Genomic DNA, 22,716 nt, shown 5'->3' on the forward strand with positions numbered 1-22,716 from the left:
ATATTAACCACTCACTCTGCCCCATGGTAGCTGAATTCAGGCTGCGGGTCTGGATGAGAGAAAACAACAAATAATAACCACCAAAAGTCCCAATTAATTGGTTCCTGTGACTGGGGTCAGAGCCCATGGCGGCTGCTTGGTCTTCAGGAGAGATACTTCCCAAGAGCTTCTTGAATCTCCCAAAGTTCAAAAATGGCAATAGTTCGGGGCGCCTGGGTGGCTCAGTGGGTTAAGTGTCCGACTTCGGCTCAGGTCATGATCTCACGGTTTGTGAGTTCGAGCCCCGCGTTGGGCCCTGTGCTGACAGCTCAGAGCCTGGAGCCTGATTCAGATTCTGTGACTCCCTCTCTCTCTGCCCCTCCCCCACTCGCACTCTGGGGGTGGGGCAGATCAAAAATAAATAAACGTTAAAATTTTTTTTTTTTAATGGCAATAGTTCAAGAGACATTAACGATGGTCATAACTGCGTGGGGTTGCTCGTGACATCTAGTGGATAGACACCAGGGATGGTGCTGAACATCCTACAATGCACAGGACAGCCCGCCGGGACAAAGAATCATCCAGATCAAAAGGTCAACAGTGCAGAAGTTGAGAAACCCTGGAATATGGGAATGTTTATTTAGCTTCTGTGTTGCCCCTTAAAAAAAAAAATCTTAGTCCAGGAACACAGAGTTGGTCCTATGCTTATTCTCATTCTATAAGTTAACTACCTTTTCCTTGTCTGTTTTTTAAATTTTTTTTTAATGTTTATTTATTTTCGAAGGAGAGAGAGACAGAGCATGGGCAGAGAGTCTGAAGCAGGCTCCAGGTTCTGAGCTGTCAGCACAGAGCCCAACATGGGGCTCGAACCCATGAACCATGAGATCATGACCTGAGCTGAAGTCAGACACTCAACCGACTGAGCCACCCAGGCGCCCCTCCTTGTCTGCTCTTCCCTTTCAAACAGTTGTGTTCTTTTCTTTCCTATCACTTCTGGAACTTTGCTGAATATTTAGCGATGTAGGGACAACAGCAAAATGCAGTGATAGCTGGCTAGCTGGCCAGGCCTGCTCACTAGATTGAATATTCTTCCACACCATTGTCTGAAAAACCGCACATGACTGGTTACCGTGGGCCTTTGGTTATTCACAAAATGCAAACACGAAGACTTACTCAGACTCACTAAGACTTACCCAGAGTCTTACTGTGTTAGATTGTATTACGTTTATTTAAGAAGAAGTTTAGACAGCAAATATTTACTGGGTGAGTTTAAGAATAAGTGAGGAACTGACCCCCAGCTTATTGTCTAAACAGGCAGGGGATCGGTCCCCGTTGTGTGAACACAGGGGCTGATACCCAAACTCATTTTGGGGGCGCTAGTTTATCTCGCTCTGTGTGATCCAGCCTCACGTGGGATCTACCGATGCGTGCAGTTCATGACTAATCCTGATGCTGACACTGAAATTTTTCTCACCTTCGTGTCAGTGGCATCAGGGAGACGCTGACTCAGGAAGCCTGCCCTACTCATTTCTTGTCCTAATGAGGAAACTGGAACATTTCCTTTTTAATATCTTTTTTTTAATGTTTGTTTATTTATTTATTTATTTATTTATTTATTTATTTATTTTAACGTTTATTTATTTTTGAGAAAGAAAGAGACAGAGCATGAACGGGGGAGGGGCAGAGAGAGAGGGAGACACAGAATCTGAAACGGGCTCCAGGCTCTGAGCCGTCAGCCCAGAGCCCGACGCGGGGCTCGAACTCACGGACCGCGAGATCGTGACCTGAGCTGAAGTCGGCCGCTTAACCGACTGAGCCACCCAGGCGCCCCAAATGTTTGTTTATTTTTAATGTTTATTTATTTTTGAGAGAGAGACAGAGACAGAGTGTGAGCGGGGGAGGGCCAGAGAGAGGGACACAGAATCCCAAGCAGGTTCCAGGCTCTGGGCTGTCAGCAGCGTGGGGCTTGAACTCACCAATGGTGAGATCATGACCTGAGACCAAAGTTGGACGCTTAACCGACTAAGTGCCCTTTATTTATTTATTTATTTATTTAAAAAAGGGGGGGGGGGAGATACGTGTGTGCATGTGGGGGAGGGGCAGAGAGATAGGGAGAGAGAAAATCCCAAGCAGGCTCCGTGCTGTCAGTGCAGAGCCTGACTCAAGGCTCAAACTCAGGAATGGTGAGATCACGACCTGAGCTGAAATTGAGAGTCGGATGTTCAACTGACTGAGCCACCCAGGTGCCCCCGGAAAAAAGTTATTTTAAAAATGTATATGTTTGCATGAGAACAGCCTAGGTCTTACTTTGGTAGTAAAATATGCATTTATTTTTGTGCTTACAGAAAACAAAAACAAAAACAAAATCAGAGTCGATTTTTTTTCCCCAGGCTGTACAAGTTGAGTTTTCTGTCACTTACTGGTTCCCGTCACCCTCTAGGGAGAGGGCTAATGCATGAGGCAGTGGTTTTGGCAGGATTATTATTGAAGACATCGTTCTCATCCAAAAGTCAATGTTTTGGCCAGGACCAGCTTTTCTTGACTACAGATTTTGGTTCCATCAGGAAATGCTAAACATAGCTGTCTCCATGCCGTCAGGGCGGGTACCCGGGGCACTCCCCCTTGTGGTGCGCGAGGCCGGGTGGTCTCTCACCCAGAAACTTCTAAAGAGAAAGGCAGACCGTGGAGAGGCTCGGCTTCCACCCACTGGTGCAGGACTGGGTATGCTGTCCACCGGATACACCGTCAACTTCCGTATTCCCAGCACCCGGCATGGAACCCAGCACGTAGTTGGTACTCGATAATTGTTGAATGAATTTGTCAAAGGGGGAATTTTTTGATTCTTGTCGACTTGATTTTCATGTATCATGGGAAGAGGAGTGTCTGTGAAATGGCCGGCAGTTCCTGGCTGGTGAGTCAGCGTTGTCTCTTAGATCCCTCATTTGGCACAGTTGTGAGCAGGGGGCTCTGACCGCCCGTGTGGCACCTGAAGAAGATTTAACCCAGGAGCAGACACTGTCCCTGGACTCAGAAACAATACCACGGAGTTGATCTGACATGTCTTGGTGATTTGCAGAATGTTTCTAGTATTAGCTACATGTAAACGTTCATCACCCTAATACTGGTGAGTGGCGTAAATGGCCACAGCAAAATCAAGCACTTCTGGGCATCCTTGGGGGCAGGGTACCAAAAAAGGGCCCCAGTAGGCCTCAGATCCCCCCAAAGACCCTTTGAACCCCAAATGCAGGCCCACTCTGTTTCTGAAAAGGAGTTAAGTCCCCAGCCTTGAGCCAAGGCTCAAGGCCTCAGAGAGCCAAGCCCTCTGCCCCCCTCTCCTGAAGGTCTCCCCAGCCTCTGCTCCTGACCAAGGCACATGACAGCTCTGTTTCGCCCAGTTCCTGGTCTGTGGCCTTGAGGATTGCTATCCCAGGCCAATTGCCTCACAACCAAAATCTCAGCCACGTCACCAATTATGTGCACCCAGTAATCTTCCCCAGTAGCTATGAGGCAAAAATTCTAACATAGATGCTCTGACTACAACTTAAAGGTGATGTTTAAGGAAAATGCGCAGGTACTCAGTTAAACATTCAGAAGGATAGAAAACAAACAAAAAGAGTCTTACTTCTGCCCTCCATATCCAGTTTCCCTATGTGGAGATAAACACCCATGAACCTGGTTTCTTGGGTATTCTTGCATGAATCTTCATAGAAGCACACACACACACATCTTAGTAGACACACATGAGTTCACACCATACACACCCTTCTGCATATTGCTTTCTTCTAACTTTTTTTAAAAGCTTATTTATTTTGAGAGAGAGAGAGAGAAAGAGCATGAGTTTGCAAGCAGGGGAGGGGCAGAGAGAGAAAGGAAGAGAGAGAATCCCAAGCAGGCTCCGCACTGTCAGCTCAGAGCCCAACTGGGGCCTCCGTCCCACAAACCGTGAGATTATGACCTGAGCTGAAATCAACAGCTGGACGCTTGACTGAGCCATCCAGGTGCCCCTGCTTTCTTCTAGCTTGATCTATCTTGGAGATTGTTCCAAATCAGTATATGCGGATTTACCTTGTTCTTTTTAAACAGCTGCATATTATTCCAAATATATGGCATATATTTGTTGTCTTTTCTTGCCAGCAGCCTTTCCTCTTTCTTCCGGGAAGAGTAACCTGCATTTGCTTTGGGGAATCATTTCTTCCTCACGGCCATCCTGCGATGCGCGGTGGTGAGGGGTGGGGGTGGGGGATGACCCTGACCCCATCTTCGGGCTTGGTCATATGTCCTGGACCCTACTGCAAGGATTGATTCAGCGATGGACATGTGACTCTGGCAATACCACTTGTCACATGTCACATCGGGGCAATGCCAGTCATGGCCAGGACTTTATTCAAACCGTTAAGGAAAGAGAAGTCAGTAAGGGACAGGGAAAGGACTGTGACTTGGGCAGTAGATGGCTTTGTGACCCTTCCCGTGCACTGGGAAGCAAACAGCCCACAAGCCCCTGAAATCCTAAGGGAATTGTGTTATCAGAGACACTGGCGTGTGACTCACGAAGGCTGGTGTTGGTTAACCAACACGGACATCTCCAGCCCTGCCTCACCAATGACAAGCAGGCTGTGCCTTGATCCCAGGTGCAGAAATGGTAATGTGGGGATTTACAAGCTACCGCCACGCCCACCCTTATCGTCACTGTCACATTCTTTAACTCTTATGGACTCTCTCCCTTCCTGAGGACAATCTTTGGAGCAGCTCAGGGAACCCCCTGGCTGTGCAAAATTGTTCCTTCAAAGATTCCTTCGCCACGATCATCTTTTGAAGTGCCTGTGCCGGGGAACCAACCAAGCTCATGTTCATTTCCTGGGCCACAGTATCATTGACAGCGTGTCTCACACCTGGCTCTGGGGCCGGAACATCTCTTGGCCAAAGACGTTTGATGATCCCCTCTATTTCCACTCCGAACGTTCTATTTGTGTGCTCTAGTTGGGTTTGCAGACATGGGCTGCATATTCGGGCTAGGCTGAGGATGGAAAAGATTCCGGGTTGTCACCTGGCCTGAGAAGGGGCTGATAGAAGAAGATGAATCACACACATCACTGGGAACCTGTTGGTAAAAAAAGGGCAGGACGAAGGAGTGGTCCTTTCCTCCTGGGAAGACTTGTTCCAGCAAGATGAGCCATGGTCCAGAGAGAAACACCTGATGGAGGGGAGGCTCTGCCCCAGCAGAGAAGCATTTCTTTAACAGAAAGATGCCTGGCCCCGCCCCCATCCCTCTCGCTTTCCTGAACCCACGGAGGAAGGACCTTGCAGACCCTTGGCTGCAGTCGGAGTTGTGAATCATACAGCAACACTCACATGCACTTGGCAATGAGAATTTGATTGTTGACAGCCAAGAATAGACTCTGTGAAGGGGATTCTGCCAAAATGCAACCACGAAATAAAATATGTTCTGCTACCAATACTTAGTTTTTCTTCTCTTTGGGTGGTTTTACAATTTGTCACTTTATTTACTTGTGTAAAGTGAAATGATTGTAAGTGATGTGTTCCTAGCCTTCTTTCTGCCGAGAGGGAAGACCTCCCTGGTGTCTCACGGTAACGTGCATTCTGATCGCAGATCTTAGGTGATTTGGTTGACTTCTGGGTGGAGTGTGGTGGGAAGGCAATCTGATTTCTCAAGTCCAATCCAAAAGAATAAGCCGAGAAACCTACAAACTTATATGTAGGGTAAGCCCTCATCCCCATGGAAGTACAGGAAGAAATGAGAGTGAGGGACCATTAATGAGATAGGAAACAGATGCGGGACTGGGATTGGAGAGGGAGGTTCAGAGCTAGAGGCTCAGGTGAGCCTGGGGCAGCCAGGTAGGGGGTACAGGCTGAGTGAAGGCCATGGAGGAAGGCCCGGCCTGGGAGTCAGAGAACCCACCCAGCCCGCGCTTGCAGGGTGAAGCCTTCGGAAATGCTGTTGACTTGCGATTTGCAACCGAAGCCGAGGATGTTGTCAGCGCACATATGTAAGAGTCCCCAGCGCTTCGTGGAGGTTCACCAGTGTGCCCCGAATCTGAAATGTTCCTCCACTTGTCCCCTCAGACCTTGGTCCTCCCGTCTCTCTCTCCAGTGTCAAGAGTCTGGCCGAGTGGCGGCCTCACCCCTCTGCCCTGACTCCACGACAGCCCAGAGGAAAGCCCTTCATCTTCCTGGAATCTCACCGCGTCATCCCTGTAAACTTTATTCCCATTTCACAGAGGACAGGCGGGAGGCTGGGAGGTGCCTGCCCCGGATTAGAGGACAGGTCTCCCGGCTCCAGGATCCGCGCTCCTCTCTCTGCAGCATCTGGCATCCTGCCAAGGGAGCGGGTGGCCGGCGGGGCCCGGGGCTGTGGGGCTGTCCCTGCTCCTCGGCGCCTCCTCCCTCCCCGTCCCCTCCCCGTCCCCACCCCCACCCCCCAGGCGCCACCCCGCCAGCCCCGCTACCGCCTGCCTCCACCCGCTCCTCCCCGTGCCCCGGCTGTGCGCGGAGGCTGCGGCTCGGCCAGGGCAGGCGCGGCGCGCACGGCTGGCGGAGGCGGCGGCGATCGGGCACGGGGGTCCGGCGCGGGGAGCCGGGCTCAGCCCCGGCCTGCGCCAACCGCGGCCCTCGTCCACCCGAGGCCGGCCTGGGGGGCCCGCAAGGCGCGCGGAGCGCCGAGTGCGCGTCGGGCTGGGCCCCGCACCCCGGCGCAGGAGCGCGGGCGCGGCGCGGCGGAGCGCCGGGCATGGAGCCGGCCCGGGAGCCCCCCGCGCGGACCCGGCCGCCGCCGCCCCCCGCCGCCCGCCCCGCGCCCGCCCCCGCAGCGCCCAGGCCGCGCTCGCCGGCGGAGGCGGAGGGCCGCGGACCCGAGGGCCTGCTGCGGCGATCGGGGTCGGGCTATGAGGGCAGCACCAGCTGGAAGGCGGCCTTGGAGGGTAAGCGCCGAGCGGCCCTCCGTCCCCCGGCCCGGGACCCGGGACCCGGGAGGCGGGTCAGAGTCACCTTGGCCGAGCTCCCGGAGGGAGGGCGGGAGCGCCGGGAGGATTGATTTCAGGGCAGTCAGATGCCACATGGCGGAGTTGGGGAGGACCGTAGTTAAGGACCACCTACAGTTACAGCCTTGACCCTACCTAGGCAACTGACCCACTCTTTGACCTTGGGAGCGGGTTTCATGCTCTGAGCCCCAATCTCCTCCAGAATGAAGGGGGACGGTTCCTGACCGGCCCTCACCTGATGTGCACGTTGAAAGGGTGGCTTCGATCTGTAGTGGTGGAAATGTTTTGGGCAAAGTGACAAAAGCTGTAGACGCCGGGAAGGTGCCCCTGCGCTGTGGGAAGGGGAGGGGGCGCTGGCGGTGACGGGGCCACGTAGGAAGGAGAGAGGTGGAGAATATGCTTCAGGCTCTTCCTGGCAAGGTCATGCGTGCCACCTTCCTCTTCCAGTCAGATGGGCTCAGGGAGTGACCCTGGTCAGCCAAGGGGGCAGTAACCAAGTGGAAAATAGAATTCAAGTTCATGAGCTCATTGGGGAAACTTTGTGGCCCCAGGGGGTGTGTGGTGTGGGAGATGCTAGACTTGTCAAGGGAGAGGGCTGGCCCTCTGGACTTCTGGATATTCCTGATGCCCCCAGTCCAAAGGCTGAGAATCTGGGCAGCATTAACTAGGGAAGCCCAGAGCCTGGGTCACCCAACCCTTGGGGGCAGAGTATTAGAAAAGGAAGACTTGTGGGGCACCTGGGTGGCTCTTGTCAGGGACTCAGATCATGATCTCACAGTTGGTGGGTTCGAGCCCAGCATCAAGCTGTGCAGTGACAGCACGGAGCCTGCTTGGGATTCTCTCTCTCTCTCTCTCTCTGTCTACCCTTCTCCCTCTCTCTCTTTCTCCCTCTCAAAAATTAATAAATAAGCATAAAAATGAAAAGAAAAAAAAGAAAAGAAAAGGAAGCCTTCTTGGAGTGGAGAGAAGGCAGGGTGCCCCAGGCTCGAGGAATGACATGTTCAGGGGCCAGGTGGCCAGAACCAGCTTGTCCCTGTGGCAAACTGAACTCCAGAGTAACAGAATGGAGGGGAAGGGATGGGAAGAGGTGGATCTGGAGGGTCCAGACTGTGAATGGTCACCCAGGCATTGGACTTTGTTCTGAAGAAACTGTTGAGAGTTAAGCATAGAATGAGACAGTGGATTTGCCCTTGGAAACGTGGTGGCGATCAAGAGGGGTCAGGCCAAGACCAGGTGAGTGAGGAAGGTGGGTGGTGGTCGGGGGCGAGACCTGGCCAGCGCTTGCCAGGGCAGGTACCTTGCCGAGGAGGGAGAGGTGGGGGCTGCGATATCAGCTCTTGGCCCAGAGGCCGGTGGGCTGGGGGTCTGGGCTGCCTGTGTGGGGGAGGGGCTGTGCAAACTCTGGAGGGAGGGACGGTCAGATGCCTGGGTGGTGATTTGGGACAAAGGAAGCAAAGAAGTTGGGTCACAGAATAGAAGAGCCATTGCAGGCGGGGAAGAGTAGAGTTGAAAAAAGGTGGGCAAACCGCTTTCTCTGTCGGGCATTGTCAGATTTGCCTGTGATCCCCGCATCCCTCCCGCCCAAGTTATGTCTGGAAGTTGCTCACTCCTTTTGCCTGTGAGTCTTCATTCATTCATTCATAGGCATTCCTGCAGGGTCTGCCCTAGCCTAAGTCCAGCCCCCTGATGGTCAGGGCCGCTTCAGGGGTGGTGTGGCCGCATTCAATGCCTCTGGCTTGCTGGTTCCTATTTTACCCCCGGCCCTGACTTTGACCATCCTGCTTTCTGCTCCCAACCGGGGCTGGGCTGACCATCTGCGGTTAGGCTGAATAAGGCCCAGGCCCGGTTGCTCTCTTGGGACACGGACTCTTCTACCCGCGAAGAAGCTCGCTGATCTGTACTTAGTGTCTCTTGCAGTCCAGCCTTGTCTTGCCTGTCCTTGCCTGGCTCTGCGTCTCATCTCATGCCACCTCTGGTTCTCCCCCTGGCCCCCCCAGAAGCAGCCCCACCCTTGATGTCCTTGGTCTTTGGAGGCCCAGCATCTGTGGCCTATGGACTTTTTCTGCAGGAATTACAGTATCTGGGGTCTGAGTCCAGGGCCCCCCGGTGCTCTGAGAGTCTGCTGGGTGCTCCCTTGGCACCCCCATCTCCTGTCAGAAGAGGGGAACTCAGGGGCCAGGCCTGGTCTCTCCAGGGTGTTGCTGTGCGGGCAGAAATCACAGGACGGGGGCTGAGGCAGCTTGGTGAGGCACAAAGAACTCAAAGTCAGGTAAACCCAAGCCAGATCCTTCCACCACCATGGGCTGGCCGTTTTCAGACTTGTTTGACTCAGTTTCCTTATCTACTAAGCTAGGTAATTCCTTCTGCCTCTCAGGGCCACACAAAGGCGCAGGGGTGTGGGCTGTGCAGGTGACTCCTGTCACCAGCTCTCTGGACTTGGCATCCTGCGCCCGTGACGGGGGAGCGCAATTGCCTACCTTGAGTCTGCTCCCTGCCCCCGGCTGAAGTCCATGGAATGAGCCGTCAGCTGACACCTGTGATGGGATGAGGGGTCTGCCCTTGAGACAAGTGAGAGACTTTTTGACTTGACCAAGCTGAATGGTCGGGGCGGGGCTGTGCTCCTTTGGTACCAAGTGCCAGGCATTTCTCCAGCACCTACTGTGTGCCCCACCCCAGGCCAGAGGCTTTCATGACACGGTCCCATTTAATACCCCCCCCACACACACCCTTCAGGGGCTGCTGAGCATTGTTACCTATTTTGCAGATGAGCAAGCCCACTGGGATAGGCTAAGCGTCTTGCCCAAGAACACAAGTTGTTTGCTAATTGTTTGCTAACGTGTGTTTGCCAGGAGGGCCTCTGACCTGAGAGTTCTCGGGCTTCATGAGGCTAATCGGGAAGAACTGAGTTGTGTTTGTGATGCGTGTAGCTCTCTGGCCCAGACTCTCCAGACAACGCTGCTACCTCGCGCACGGACCTTTTTTTCCTCCTCACAGGTTAAGTGAAATTGAGGACTTCTTAAATTTAAACCAGAATTAGAGCTCACGACTTCTCGACTTTCCTTAGATGAACAATTAGCTTTATAAATAGAAAGCCAGACAGAAGTTCTCCTGAGCAAGCCTTCTCTCCCTGTGGCTGTTAACCTTTCTTTCCATGCCCGGCCTCGGGGAGCGGCCAGAAAAGGTGACCCAGCGCGCTGCCGAGGCCTGGGTTCTAGAAAGACTGGGGGTGACAGGAGATGGGGATATTTCTGGCCGCGGGGGTGGGATTGGGGAAGAGCGAGTAGCCTGAGGGTACGGGAGGGGACGATTCTGCACATCACAGGCTATAGATTTTTCAGAGCTCACCGATTCTGAATTTTTAATGTTGAAAGTTTCTTGATTAGACAAAAACCCACAACTTCCTGGTCAAAACCACACACATGCATTTAGCTAAGCCTTTTAAAATTTTAAAAATTACCAAACTCTGCATTTGATAGTTTTGAACAGTCAAGACTATGCTTGCCAGACTGTGGCCCTGACAACTTAGAGAGAGGTCAGCGGTGAGTCTCTTTTGGGCTGTGGGTGTGAGGGTGATGGGGCATCTTCTGGGTTGGAGCCAGATTTTCAGCGGTTCCTTCTAACATGAGGCTAATTCACATATATTTATAAACACAAATAAACAGCACCCTCAAACTCCATCTGTTGTGGAGTATTGCATAGAAGGAATGATTGAGTTAGACATTTGTTATGGCTTGAATTGTTTTGGTTTTTTTTACTGTATTTTTTAAAGATTTTTTTCAATGTCTATTTATTTTTGAGAGACAGAGAGAGAGACAGTGTGAGCAGAGGAGGGGCAGAGAGAGAGCACAAGCAGGGGAAAGGCAGAGAGGGAGACGCAGAATCCGAAGCAGGCTCCAGGCTCCGAGCTGTCAGCACAGAGCCCAATGCGGGGCTTGAACCCACAAATGTGAGATCATGACCTGAGCTGAAGTTCGACGCTCAACTGACTAAGCCACCCAGGCTGCCCGTTCTGGAGTGGGTGGGTTTCTAATCCAATATGACTGGTGTTCTTATAAGACCACGGTCACAGGAAGACAAGAGACACACAGGGAGAAAGTTCGTGTGATGAAGAAGGCAGAGCCTGGAATGAAGGGCTGCAAACCCGGGGGTGAGGAAGGTCACCAGCAAACCCTCAGAAGCCAGGACGAAGAGAGAGCAAGGACTCCCCTAGCTTTCGGAGCAAGTGTGTCCCTGCTGGCACCTTGATCGTGGACTTCTCGTCCGCAGAAGCGAGACAAATAAATTTGCGGAGTTTTAAGCCATGTGGTTTGTGGTGTTTTGTCACCCCAACCCTAGGAAACGAATACAGCGTTGTTTTGGACTGTCCAGCCCCACAGCCGTCCTCTGTGACAGCAGTAGTGAGCGAGGAGTCGGGACTCCCTGGAGGGTCTTTTTCTGTCCACAGTGCAACGTCCAGAGCAGTTATCCCTGTGAAAGTCCCAAGAGGCTCCCTGGTTCTGCGACATCAGAGATGCACGTGCACATCCCCACCCCCAGAGAGCAGCTGTACATCCACGTGGCCTTTCCTACAAACTCAGCAGAGTTTCAGGCTGACTAAGGACATTGTCACTCAGTGTAGCTAAGTCCCCCCCAGGTTTTTGAGTACTGGCGGGTGCTCTGTACCCTATGTAGGGAATCCAAAGGTGAGTAAAGCACGGGCTTTTCCCTAAAGGAGCCTGTGGGCTCATCATCATCGTCATCGTCATCACCATGGTGATTGCTAACATTGAAGTAGAGCTTTTGAAGCCAGACACCTGCTAAGCACTGAATAATGATTTCTCACAAAATTTTAGGAGGCAGATACTACTATGACCTCATTTTAAAGGCGGAGAAAAGGAAGTAAAAATAGAAGCTAAGTAACTTTGCCGCGGAGTTACTAAATCATCTAGAAAGGGGCAGAGCTGGGATTTGAACCTACCAAAGTGGTTTAAGATGCTATGCTCTTATCTTCAGTGCACAAAGCGTTATGGTGCCAGCGTGTATCGGCCTAGACGGGTGAGTAGAGAAGGGAGAGGAAGGATACATACAGGGCACTTGCCACAGGCAGTTACCAGGCAGCTCAGGGGGGATCAGCCCTACGACAAGCTGCCGTTGAGGACAACAGAGAAGGCGCAGAAAGAGCCCGGCCCCGGAGGGCACACGTGAGTCTCTGCTCTCACCTGCAGCCGCTTGGCCCTAGGCTCCTGGCCACTTGCCAGCAGAGAACTTGCTCAGAGGGACGATTCCAGAATGCCGGCTGCACCTGTAGGTAAAGATGGCAAACTCAATGCACACATTTATCCTCTTTCCTTCCAGAAGCCCACTAACACATCGGTAAAGGGATTTTTATTTATTTTTATTTTTTATTTATTTATTTATTATTATTTTTTCAACGTTTATTTATTTTTGGGACAGAGAGAGACAGAGCATGAACGGGGGAGGGGCAGAGAGAGAGGGAGACACAGAACCGGAAACAGGCTCCAGGCTCTGAGCCATCAGCCCAGAGCCTGACGCGGGGCTCGAACTCACGGACCGCGAGATCGTGACCTGGCTGAAGTCGGACGCTTAACCGACTGCACCACTCAGGCGCCCCAGTAAAAGGATTTTTAAAAGGCCAGAAGGACAATGAGAGAAGGAGAGAAGGCAATAGCAACACAACTGGGAGCTAGGGGTCAGTGATGAATGCCAGCTGATTCCACCGGCTGGACAAGCAGAGGAATGGCCTGAGTCACATGCAGGAACCCCAGAGTATGGAGATGGGGACACCGGTCATCACGGCAGCGAGGGAAGATGGAGCTGAAACGGGAGAGCCGGTCGAACATTTTAGAAATGATTTAGTTCCCCAGAGCCTCTTGGCCAGCTGTCCAGCATCTTCCCAGCGCTGGCAGGAGTCCGAGGCTGTCTTAGGGAGGGTCTTGAGACAGCAGTACATTTGGGAGCAAGCAGGTAAGCGGACATTTACATACTGAATACTTAGCACGGTCTCCCAGCCTCTCTGCCTGGGAGGGAAACAGAAGAGACTTCTCCGGGAATTCTGGCCCACCCAAGAGGAAAAACCTGGGGCATTCAGAGAGCCCCACCTGGTCACTCCGCTGGGACCCCACAGTTAATAAGCCTTTTCCCAGCTTCAGAGGCCCCAGTGGACTCTTTCCTCCTGCATTAATCAGGAACAAATAACCAAGGAATTCCAGACATCTGAGGAAACTCTCTGACTTGGAAACTAGAGACCAAAACAAATGAACAGGAAAAAAAAGCAATTGGGAAGAAACCCAGACGATCCAAGGAGAACTAAGCTTTCTGTCCACCTCTCCTCTTTTTCTCCCCCTCCAAAAAACTATGAGCAATATCCTCAAAGAGATCAGAGCAAATATGGCACCATTAAAAACAGGATGCTTTGAGAATGGGTCTTCAGAGAACAGGAGCAGACCATAGCAAAACAAAAAACCACCCTGAAAATTAAAAATACTTGCAGAAATGGAAGAGTCAGGAGAGCAGGAAGATAAAGTTGAGAAAAATCTCCTAGGAAATAGAGCAAAAAAGGCAAAAAGATAGTTGATAAGGGGGGAAAAAAGAAAAAGAAACTCAGAGGACCAGTTCAGGTGGTCCAACATCTGCAGAATATGACTTCCAGAAAGAGGACAGAGAAAATGGACAAGAGGAAACCATTGATGATATAATTAAAGAAAATTTCCTGAAACCAAAGGACATGAGCTTCCAGATGGAAAGGGCCCATTGATTGCCTACTTTAGTGGATGCAAATGGACCCAAACTAGGGCACGGCACGCATGATGAAATTTTAGAAGACCGAGGGATAAAGAAAAAGATCCTAAAAGCTTCCGGCAGGGGGCGGATAGCAATTGATATTATTCTTTTTTTTAAGTTTATTTATTTATTGAAGTGATCTCGACACCCAATGTAGGGCTCCAGCTCACGAGCCCAAGATCAAGAGGGGCATGCTCTTCCAACTGAGCCAGCCAGCACCCTTGGAAAGCAATTGATATGAAAAGGATCATGGGTGAGAATGGCTCTAGACTCTTCGAGAGCAACACTGGAGCTAGAAGACAATTAATGCCTTCAACATTCTGCAGGAGAATTCTGTCCAACCTGTAGTACTCAGGCCTCTGACTTCACAGCTCCAGGGGGGAGCATTCACCATAGGACACGGTGCGATGGTTTACCGCTGGTGGTTGTGTGGTGTGGTGGTCCTGCTCTGTCCTTTATTGGAAGATGTGCTCCACCCAAACAAGGGAGTAAACCAAGAAAAAAGAAGGCGTGGGACAGAAAATGCAGGAGAGCCAGTACCTGAGGGAGGCAGAGAGATCCTCAAGCTGCTGGTAAAGGGAGATTCCAGGGTGGCAGGGGGGCTTAGAAGGCAGAATTAGATTAGAGAAGCTCAGAAGGGCTTGGGGGGATGCTTCTTCAAGAACATTGTTATGGGTTGGATGTTCATGTCCCCCCCCCCCCCCCACCAAGTGTCGATCAACAGATGAATGGGTAAATAACAACAACCATATATACACATATAACATATATATGTATTTGCACAACGGGATATTACGCAGCCATAAAAAGGAATGTTCTGGCACATGCTGCAACGTGGATGGAACCTTGAAGTGAAATAAGTCAGACACAAGAAGACAAATATTGTATGATTCCACTTATATGAAATATCTAGACTAGGCAAATTTGTGGAGACAGAAAGTAGATTTCGAGATTATCAGGGGCTGGCAGGGGGAGGTGGGAGCAGGGAATGGATGCTTAATCAGAATGGAGTTTCTGTTTGGGTGACGAGAAAGTTTATTTGTAAAACTAAAAAGACAGTGGGGATAGTTGCCCAACATCATGGATGTAATTAACGCCATTCATTGTACACTTAGTGGTTAAAATGGCAACTTTTTTTTTTTTAATTAAAAAAAAATTTTTTTTTCAACGTTTATTTATTTTTGGGACAGAGAGAGAGCATGAACGGGTGAGGGGCAGAGAGAGAGGGAGCCACAGAATCGGAAACAGGCTCCAGGCTCTGAGCCATCAGCCCAGAGCCTGACGCGGGGCTCGAACTCACGGACCGCGAGATTGTGACCTGGCTGAAGTCGGACGCTTAACCGACTGCGCCACCCAGGCACCCCTAAAATGGCAACTTTTATGTGATGTCTATGTTCTGACAGTAAGAAGAACTTTAATAGGCTGTCTGAAGTCTCAAAGGGTTCTTCCCTTAAAGATAAAATAAAAATTTTCAGTGATAGAAAAAACAAAAGGGGAGAAGGCAGAGGTATTGTGAAGAGGATAGCAGGTATAGACATGGGCAGGATTTCCAGAGGTAGCAGTGGAGGAGGAGAGCTCTGAGGGCAGAGACCCCGCCCCAGGGCTGTGAGGACGGGTTGGGTTGTTTCAAGGAGTCCATGTGGCCAAAACCGGGGACCAGGCAGAGAAGCAGCAGGAGGTGAGGACTGGAAAGCCTAACAACCACAGTCAAGTGCAGAGCCTTGGAAGGAGGGCTTTTAAGCCGGGAGAGGGCAGTGTCACAGATTCAGAACTGTGTTCCAGAACACAGGCTCTCAGACTTCAGCATGCATCTGAATCACGTGGAGGGCTTGCTAAAACAGATTGATGGGGCGCCTGGGTGGCTCAGTCAGTCAAGCATCAGCCTCTTGATTTCAGCTCAGGTCATGATCTCATGGTCATGAGTTCATGGTTCATGAGTTCGAACCCTGCATTGGGCTCCACGCTGAGCCTGCTTTGGATTCTCTCTCTCCCTCTGCCCCTCCCTCTCTCATGCTCTCTCTCTCTCTCTCTCTCTCAAAAACAAAAACACAAAAAACACAGATTGCCGGGCTCAAGCCAGATTTTCTCACTATGAGGACTCGGGGCTGGCGATGGGTATTGGCGGTGGGGTGGGTGGCTGGGTATTGAACCGCTTTCTTTTCTTCTCAGACACCACCACACGTCTCCTGCTGGGGGCCATCGCAGTCCTTCTGTTCGCTATCCTGGTGGTGATGAGCATCTTGGGTGAGCATGCATGTCAGAGCATTTATGCAAGTGTATACAGAGACGCCTATGTCCATATACACCCCTTGTCAAATTAGGTAAAGTCTAATTAGGTAAAGGAAGGTTCCAGACATACTACGTATTCTGTGGGGAACAAAGCACAGAAAACAGAGTGCTGTTTCCAGATGAGAGTGTAGCCAAAAATCATACAGTCACACATTGACTCCACATGTCCCCTTTACTAAGCCATGCGGGGAAGGAGCGATGTTACTTAGGGACTGTTCCGTACGTGCTTCAAGAACACGAACCAGCTTGAGGGGAGTTAGGCAGACCCTGCTTCTTGAAGGAGATGGCTGGGGGATGAGGGCCTTTAAAGATCACGTTCATTCATTTAGTGAACATTTCTTGAGCCCTGCTGTGTGTCAGTCCCCCTAAGTGCTGAGGACAAAAAGAAAGAAGGGAGGAAGGAGGGAAGAAAGGAATAAAAAGGAGGAAATTGCAACTAAGAACAGGTGAGGCTATATGATCAGGAGATCTGGCTGCTTTGAATGGATTCAAGTCTAAGTATGTCGTGGGTTCTGAAGAGTCTGCGAAGTGATTTCAGTGCCTCTGGCGACCTAAGACCAGACGCGGGCACCTTAAAATGGGAGAAAAGTCCAATGACAACATCGGCTCCTGCTAAATCCTCACCTTCGGGCATGCGTGATAATCAGGGGATTTGTGAGTGTTTAGAAAAGAATATGGTGACCACTGGTGCCAGCTCAACCTAGAATAATCACTACAAATTAAATTGGTTTCCTGGTACTGGGTGTCCCAGGGCTGGGTTGGGGAGGTCAGAGCCATGCAAATAGCACGTTGTGATTTTACTAAAGCACAACAGGGTCTCTTTGGAGATCCTTGCGGAAAGGCAGTTGAAAGTGGCCTCACCATGGTCAATACTCCCAAGTGATCGCAGTGCACCGAGCAGATAAGCCAGAGTGTCGATTGTTTAATTGGTGTCGGTGCGGCTATAGATCCTTAGGGGCTGGAGAACCACAGGCCCGTTCTTGGCTTTGTCCTGGTCTACATTTTAATCAATCGCTCGTACGAACACAAACAAAATATGCTTACGGAATTTGTAGGTGTTACGAGGATGCTTACGATGACAGAGGAAGGATGCTTAGAAGACAGATGGAAAAAAAAAAATTAAAGATTAAAATGTGTCTTTCAAAACTCAGATGAGCCCATGTGAATGAGATAAAGGTGGAAGAAATAAAAATAAGATATCCATATGGACTTACAAAGTGATTTATACGAGTTCAGGACACAGGGGAGACCTGGCTTGGAAACAGATCATATGAAAACGATCCAAGCGTATGTTCTGCCGGCCTAGGAAAGCGCACGTATGCACGTACCCACTGATTCTTTTCATTGAAGCTGTCTGCGGGCAGGAAAGCCCATAGCAACTGGAAGGCAGTATGGCACTGTTGCTGGGGGTGGGGCCGCCTCTGTCTGTCCTGGTGGCAGCCTTTTGGTGACCGTGCGGACATACCACAGTGAGCCAGACGGGACGGAAAAGGGTGTGGAGAGCATCTTTCGCAAGGAATTATGGAAACCTGGATGAGTGGAGTCTGGCATCCTTCTTCAAGTAGGCGGCAGAAGAGGGCTGGGCTTGCTCTGGGTCACTCCAGGGGCAGAACCTAGACCTGGAGGTCTAGGTCTTGGGAAGGCAGGTTGGGGCTCAACACTGACAAAGAACCTGGGAGCAGTTCAGCAGTGAAACAGGTTGAATTGTTAGCTACCGAGGGCACAGCCAATGAGAGGGGGTTGATGGTTCCCACCCTGGCTGGGGAGAGAGCGCGTGTGGCTTCTAGGTCTTTCCTAATTCTGTTTCTGGGGTTCCGAGCCTCCAGGAGTTGAGAGAGAGAGATGAGATCTTAACCCAGGGGCTAATCTGCTGTCACCTCCCCTGGCGGTTGTAGCCTTGCCAGCCTCCCAGATCTCCCTTACCGTTAATTTAGTCACCAACCTATTACCTGCCAGGCACTGCGAGAGCCGCTCACGTGGGAAGACAGCCACCTGAGTCATCACTGGAGGGCACCCAAGTCAGGCAGGGGGCAGGGTGGGGGTGGATTTGGGGATCCTTCAGGCCCAGGCAGGGGCCAGGCGTGCTGGCGGACACTGAGTCCTCTCGGTCTTCCCGGCAGCTTCCAAGGGCTGTATCAAGTGCGAAGCGCCCTGCCCAGAGGACTGGCTGCTCTACGGAAGGAAATGCTACTTCTTTTCTGAGGAGCCGAGAGACTGGAATACGGGCAGGCAGCACTGCCATACTCACGATGCTGTGCTGGCTGTGATTCAGAGCCAGAAGGAGCTGGTGAGCCCTGGGCCGGGGGGACCTTCGGGGAGGACCACACTCCTGGGATGTGGCGTCCCCCGTGGCGTGTTTCCAGAAGGCACCCAGCCTGGGGTGTGCTGGTGGGCCCCAGGGGGCAGGAGCCCGAGTGGCTCCCGTTTCTGGGGCTGTCGCGAAGGCCGATGGTTTCAATCCAAGGCCGGTTTGCCGAGCTCAACTCAGTTTTGCCAAGGGTGAGAATTACAAGTTACCAGGGCACTTGTGGATGAAGAACACGCTGGCATCTTCTACGAGTCCACATCAGGGCATGAGCTCTCACTTAACGCCCGCAACAGTTTTATCAGTATAAATGTGACAGAAATGCCATTAGTCAGTCTGTGGTCCGTTTTGCATTTTGAGGGTAACAGTGGCGTGGCAATCCAAAATAGCGGATAATCTAAAAATCACTTCTTTTTTATAAATATATATTTTTTAATGTTTATTTTTGAGAGACAGAGAAAGGGAGAGAGGGAGCACAGGCAGGGGAGGGGCAGAGACAGAGAGAGAGAGAGAGACAGAATCTGAAGCAGCCTCCAGGCTCTGAGCTGTCAGCACAGAGCCTGAAGCAGGGCTCGAACTCACAAACCGCAAAATTATGACCTGAGCTAAAGTTGACACTTAACCAACCGAGCCACCCAGGTGCCCCAAAGAATCTGAGCTCAGATGAACTTTGTTCCAGGCTTCCTGGTTCAGCAGGCACACTCCAGGCCCCGAGGCTAGTGCGGGCCAGTGCTGGGACAGAGGTCAGTGGGAGCGCAGGGCACTCTGTGACCCCAGCTCCTTACTTTCGGGATGCAGTGAGGGACCCCCTTTCAGTGTCTGCACGTCCTGGGAGCCGGCCTTCTCAGCCGAGATTACTCTTGGCATGTCTGAACAGCCAGGAGACCTCATATGACTCAGGTTTCCCTCTTTCTTTGGTACAGGAGTTTATGTTCAAGTTCACGCGGAGGGAGCCCTGGATTGGCCTGCGCAGAGTGGGGGACGAATTCCACTGGGTCAACGGGGACCCGTTTGACCCGGACACGTGAGCTGAGGCTTCATCTTCTGGCCCCTGAGCTTAGACTGGGGGAGGCCTAGCTCCCTGGACACAACCCCCCAGAGAGAGCCCCCCGGGTCTGGGCCAGCTAGAGCTACTAACCTCCAGGTTCAGCGGCGTGTGACAGAGAAAACGATAACGGCTTTACTTCCCTGTCCTCTCCCGTGCAGCCTGCTTTGGTGGCTCTGCTGTAATGTAGCCATCGGAGCTTTCCGCCGCCAGGCTTTTTCAATCTTGGGGCTCCCCGTGCGTGTAGCGGCCGGTCTGCGTGGCTCAGGGTGGCTCCCAGGAAGGGCAAGACAGGCCCCGGATGTTCCTCTGCATTGGCCAGAACTTAGCCACGTGACCACAGCTGCTGGAGATGGGGCCTCCGTTCCCGGCAGCTGTGTGCTGCTTAAACATTGTTATCATGGAAGAGGGGGGCTCCGAGCCCTGGGCGCTGTGCGCATGGTCTTAGAGAAAACACCTCCTGAGGGTGCTGGGGGCGTGTGCAGTGGTGGTGTCCCTTGTGCGACCCAAGTGGTGTGGATGGGAGTGTGTGATGGGGTGGCAGGTGTGCCGTCTCAGGGACTGGTTTGTGGGGTGCCGGTGGCAGTGGTCGTGGGCAGTGGGGGGTGTATGTCTGTGGCAGTGGGGGGGTGATGATAGTGGGGGGGCAGTCCAGGCTTGGGGAAACACAGGGGAGTGCATACAGGGGAATAAGAACCTCAGCTTCTAGTCCAGACCCGAGAGACCAGGCTGCTCACCTGATGATGGTGATGATGATGCAGGAGGGACCCCAAGGCAGGAGAGGCGGGAGGACTGACCCCCAGCGCTCCACCATGGCCTTCCCATTCGAAACTGGCTGGGGGCTGCATCAGTCGCTGGTAGCCTCTAGGGGGCGAGCAGCTCATCAGCTCCTTCCCTCCGTTCCCCGGGGCTCCCTTGCCCTTCATTCTGCACCCCTCTTTGTCCCCATTGTCTCTTCCTTTTTCTCTCTTTCCGTTTCCTGCCTTCACCCCAGGCCTATCCTTAGAGCTGCTGAGAAGTCTTGCATTTTCTGCCCCTTTCTCCCCTCATCTGGAAGCTTCCTGTTCTCAGAAGCTGGGAGAGCCCTGGAGGTTGGGGTTCCCAGTGTGCCGACCACCTGTCAACCAAAGGGCCTCTAGGCCACGTTTCTCTGGCACCGAGGTGGTCCTGCCTGGCACTCTCTCTTGAGGTCATTCTGGTGTCCTCTCTTGTGAGACCCTGGCTCCAGCCTTGGCAGGGAACTCAGATCAGGGTGACCAATGAGGTTAAGAAGCAATACTGAAATTCACAGGAATGATTTGAGGTAGAAAGGACCCCCAACCCCCACGTCCACCGATGATGTCAGTGAATTTGTGGGCAACACAGCCTGGGTATCAAACGCTGGGGTTAATCAGGTCCACCCCTGTGAGCTAGTTTAATTCAGCTCATCTCTGCTGAGCTCTTCCTGTGCTGGACACCGTGTGCTGTAGGGGAGCCGAGATGAGGGAGGCATGGAGCCTGCTGTTCAGGAGCTGACTGCCTGGGGGGGGGCTGGTGGGGACAGACACAGGTCCCACGAGCTGTGACAGACGGTGCCCATGGTGTAGGCAGGTGCTTTGGGGAGCAGGGGGCAGAGGGTGGTCCTGAACCGGATACTGGCTCACGGGACGGACGAGTGAGCTAACTCTGGAAGGACAGGAAAGTGCAGTTGTGTTCAGGAGATGTCTGCGGACATCCCCAGCGTGCCTGGAGCCGTGGTGGACACAGTAGGGAAACAATGAGAGGCTGCACGAGAAAGTTCTTTTGGGGCCCAAAGCACTAGAAGGTGGCTCCGGAGGGAAGGGACAGGTCACAGGGCCTCCGGGGCCATGCAGTGACAGGCTGTGCGTGCCAGGTTCTAACTGCCTGCTCTCTTGTCTTCTGGCCCCAGATTCCCGATCTCGGGCCTGGGAGAGTGCGTCTTCGTGGAGCCCACCAGGCTGGTGTCGACGGAGTGTCTTATGACCCGGCCCTGGGTGTGCAGCAAGATGGCCTACACATGAGGTGGGTCAGGCCAGAGGCAGCTCTCCAGCCAGGCGCCGAGACCTGCCCGCCCCAGGCTGCTCTCCGAGGCGAAGCAGTGAGGAGGGTGGCCTGCGCTCCGGCCCCCATTCAGGTCCCACAGCCCTGGTTCCTGGTTTCCTTGGCCCCAGGCAGGTCCTGTGGTTCAGCCGTCAAATCCCACACGCTCAGTAGTGTAGACGTCCCCCAAACACACACACACACACATGCACACGCCCGCATGCACGCACACGTCTGCACACGGTCCCTTCTCAAGTTCAGAGTCCACCCTTAGCCACCCCAACAAATCCCTCCCTGGCCCAGGCCTGGAATACTTCCTCCGGCACGGTCACAGAGTGCATTACAGTCATTTCTCCGGGGTGCTGGGGAGGCAGGGAGGGAGGCCTTCCCCTTACCGGGCCCCCTCCATCCGCCCTGTTTGCCTCACCCGGGGCTCTCGGGCAGGCCCCTGCCGCGTCTGTGGTGCTGTGGTGTTGGTCACTGATGGAATAAAGAGATGACTGGCGTCCAGAGAAATCTGCCGCTGTTTGTTCCAGGGTCACGGCTTGGGGGAGGAGCAGAGGGACACGTTTCTGGGTTCCTGTCTGCGGGAAGGCACCACCAAGATGCACTTGATCTGGTGTGGCAGGTGGCAGCTTGTGGGAACCGAGGACGAAAAGCACATTCTGTGGCCTCAGGGCACCCTTTAATTTTGCTAAGCTACCGAGTTATTCTTAGCTGTCGGAGGGGGGTGTCCATCTGGCTCCCTCATTACTATTCCACTCAGTATGACAAACTTCTATTCACATCACACCTACCGCGTGCCGGACACCACGCCGGGCATGGGGAGCAACAGCTTTATCCCCCAAGGAGCACGCAGAGAGCAGAGGCAACAGCTTGGGAAGCACCAGAACGTTCTGGAACACAGTTGAGGGATGGCTTATCCTGCCTTAGGGGAGGAGGGGGGTGACATGAGCGGGAGGATTAGCCGTGCAGAAAAGATGACGTTCGTGTTGGGCGGGTAAGAGTCTGGGAAGGTCCCGAGGCCCCTTCCTGTCCCCCTTGGTCTGCCTGGGGAGGAAGCAGGGGCCTGGCAGTTCCCCTGGGCCTGCAGAGGCTCCAAGGGCGCCCGGCCCCCAGCACACACAGTGGAGCCCGGCCTCCCCGGCCTCCTCTCAGGGCCCCAGGCTGGCTGACAGGGCTGGCCTGCCCGGGAGTGGCCCATGTGAATGTGGGTCCTGACCCATTTTCAGAAAATAGCTCAGAGCGAAACCAGGTCCTGCTGTGTTCTGCTCAGTCCTTCT

At 52.7% G+C, this 22,716-nt stretch overlaps 1 protein-coding gene and 1 long non-coding RNA gene across 3 annotated transcripts; one reads left to right on the top strand and one right to left on the bottom strand.

Annotated features, from left to right (window-relative positions):
* Positions 1-2,286: 2,286 nt before the first annotated feature.
* On the bottom strand, positions 2,287-20,149 carry LOC111559545. 2 transcript variants are annotated; one of them, XR_002740621.2, is made up of 3 exons: positions 19,487-20,149; positions 12,173-12,255; positions 2,287-3,000 (listed from the first exon to the last, which is right to left on the bottom strand). It is a non-coding gene; the product is annotated as an uncharacterized LOC111559545 (long non-coding RNA). The 2 variants fall into 2 exon arrangements; XR_002740620.2 differs by having other exon boundaries at positions 2,287-3,005.
* CLEC2L (C-type lectin domain family 2 member L) lies at positions 6,452-21,943 on the top strand. Its single transcript, XM_006929449.5, has 5 exons — positions 6,452-6,914; positions 15,924-15,998; positions 18,164-18,330; positions 19,272-19,372; positions 21,303-21,943. Exons 1-5 carry the CDS (start codon positions 6,725-6,727, stop codon positions 21,412-21,414), a joined length of 645 nt encoding a protein of 214 aa, XP_006929511.2. The 5' UTR covers positions 6,452-6,724; the 3' UTR covers positions 21,415-21,943.
* The last annotated feature ends 773 nt before the right edge of the window (positions 21,944-22,716 follow it).

The sequence above is a fragment of the Felis catus genome, chromosome A2, assembly GCF_018350175.1.
Source record: "Felis catus isolate Fca126 chromosome A2, F.catus_Fca126_mat1.0, whole genome shotgun sequence".
Lineage (NCBI taxonomy): Eukaryota > Metazoa > Chordata > Mammalia > Carnivora > Felidae > Felis > Felis catus.

What these genes read in the sequence shown, in the direction of transcription:
- CLEC2L (XM_006929449.5), top strand. Translation starts at nt 6,725, where the DNA reads ATGGAGCCGGCCCGGGAGCCCCCCGCGCGGACCCGGCCGCCGCCGCCC. An exon ending in TTCAGAGCCAGAAGGAGCTG is followed by an intron (nt 18,331 to 19,271) that starts GTGAGCCCTGGG and finishes TCTTTGGTACAG; the next exon opens with GAGTTTATGTTCAAGTTCAC. An exon ending in GACCCGTTTGACCCGGACAC is followed by an intron (nt 19,373 to 21,302) that starts GTGAGCTGAGGC and finishes TTCTGGCCCCAG; the next exon opens with ATTCCCGATCTCGGGCCTGG.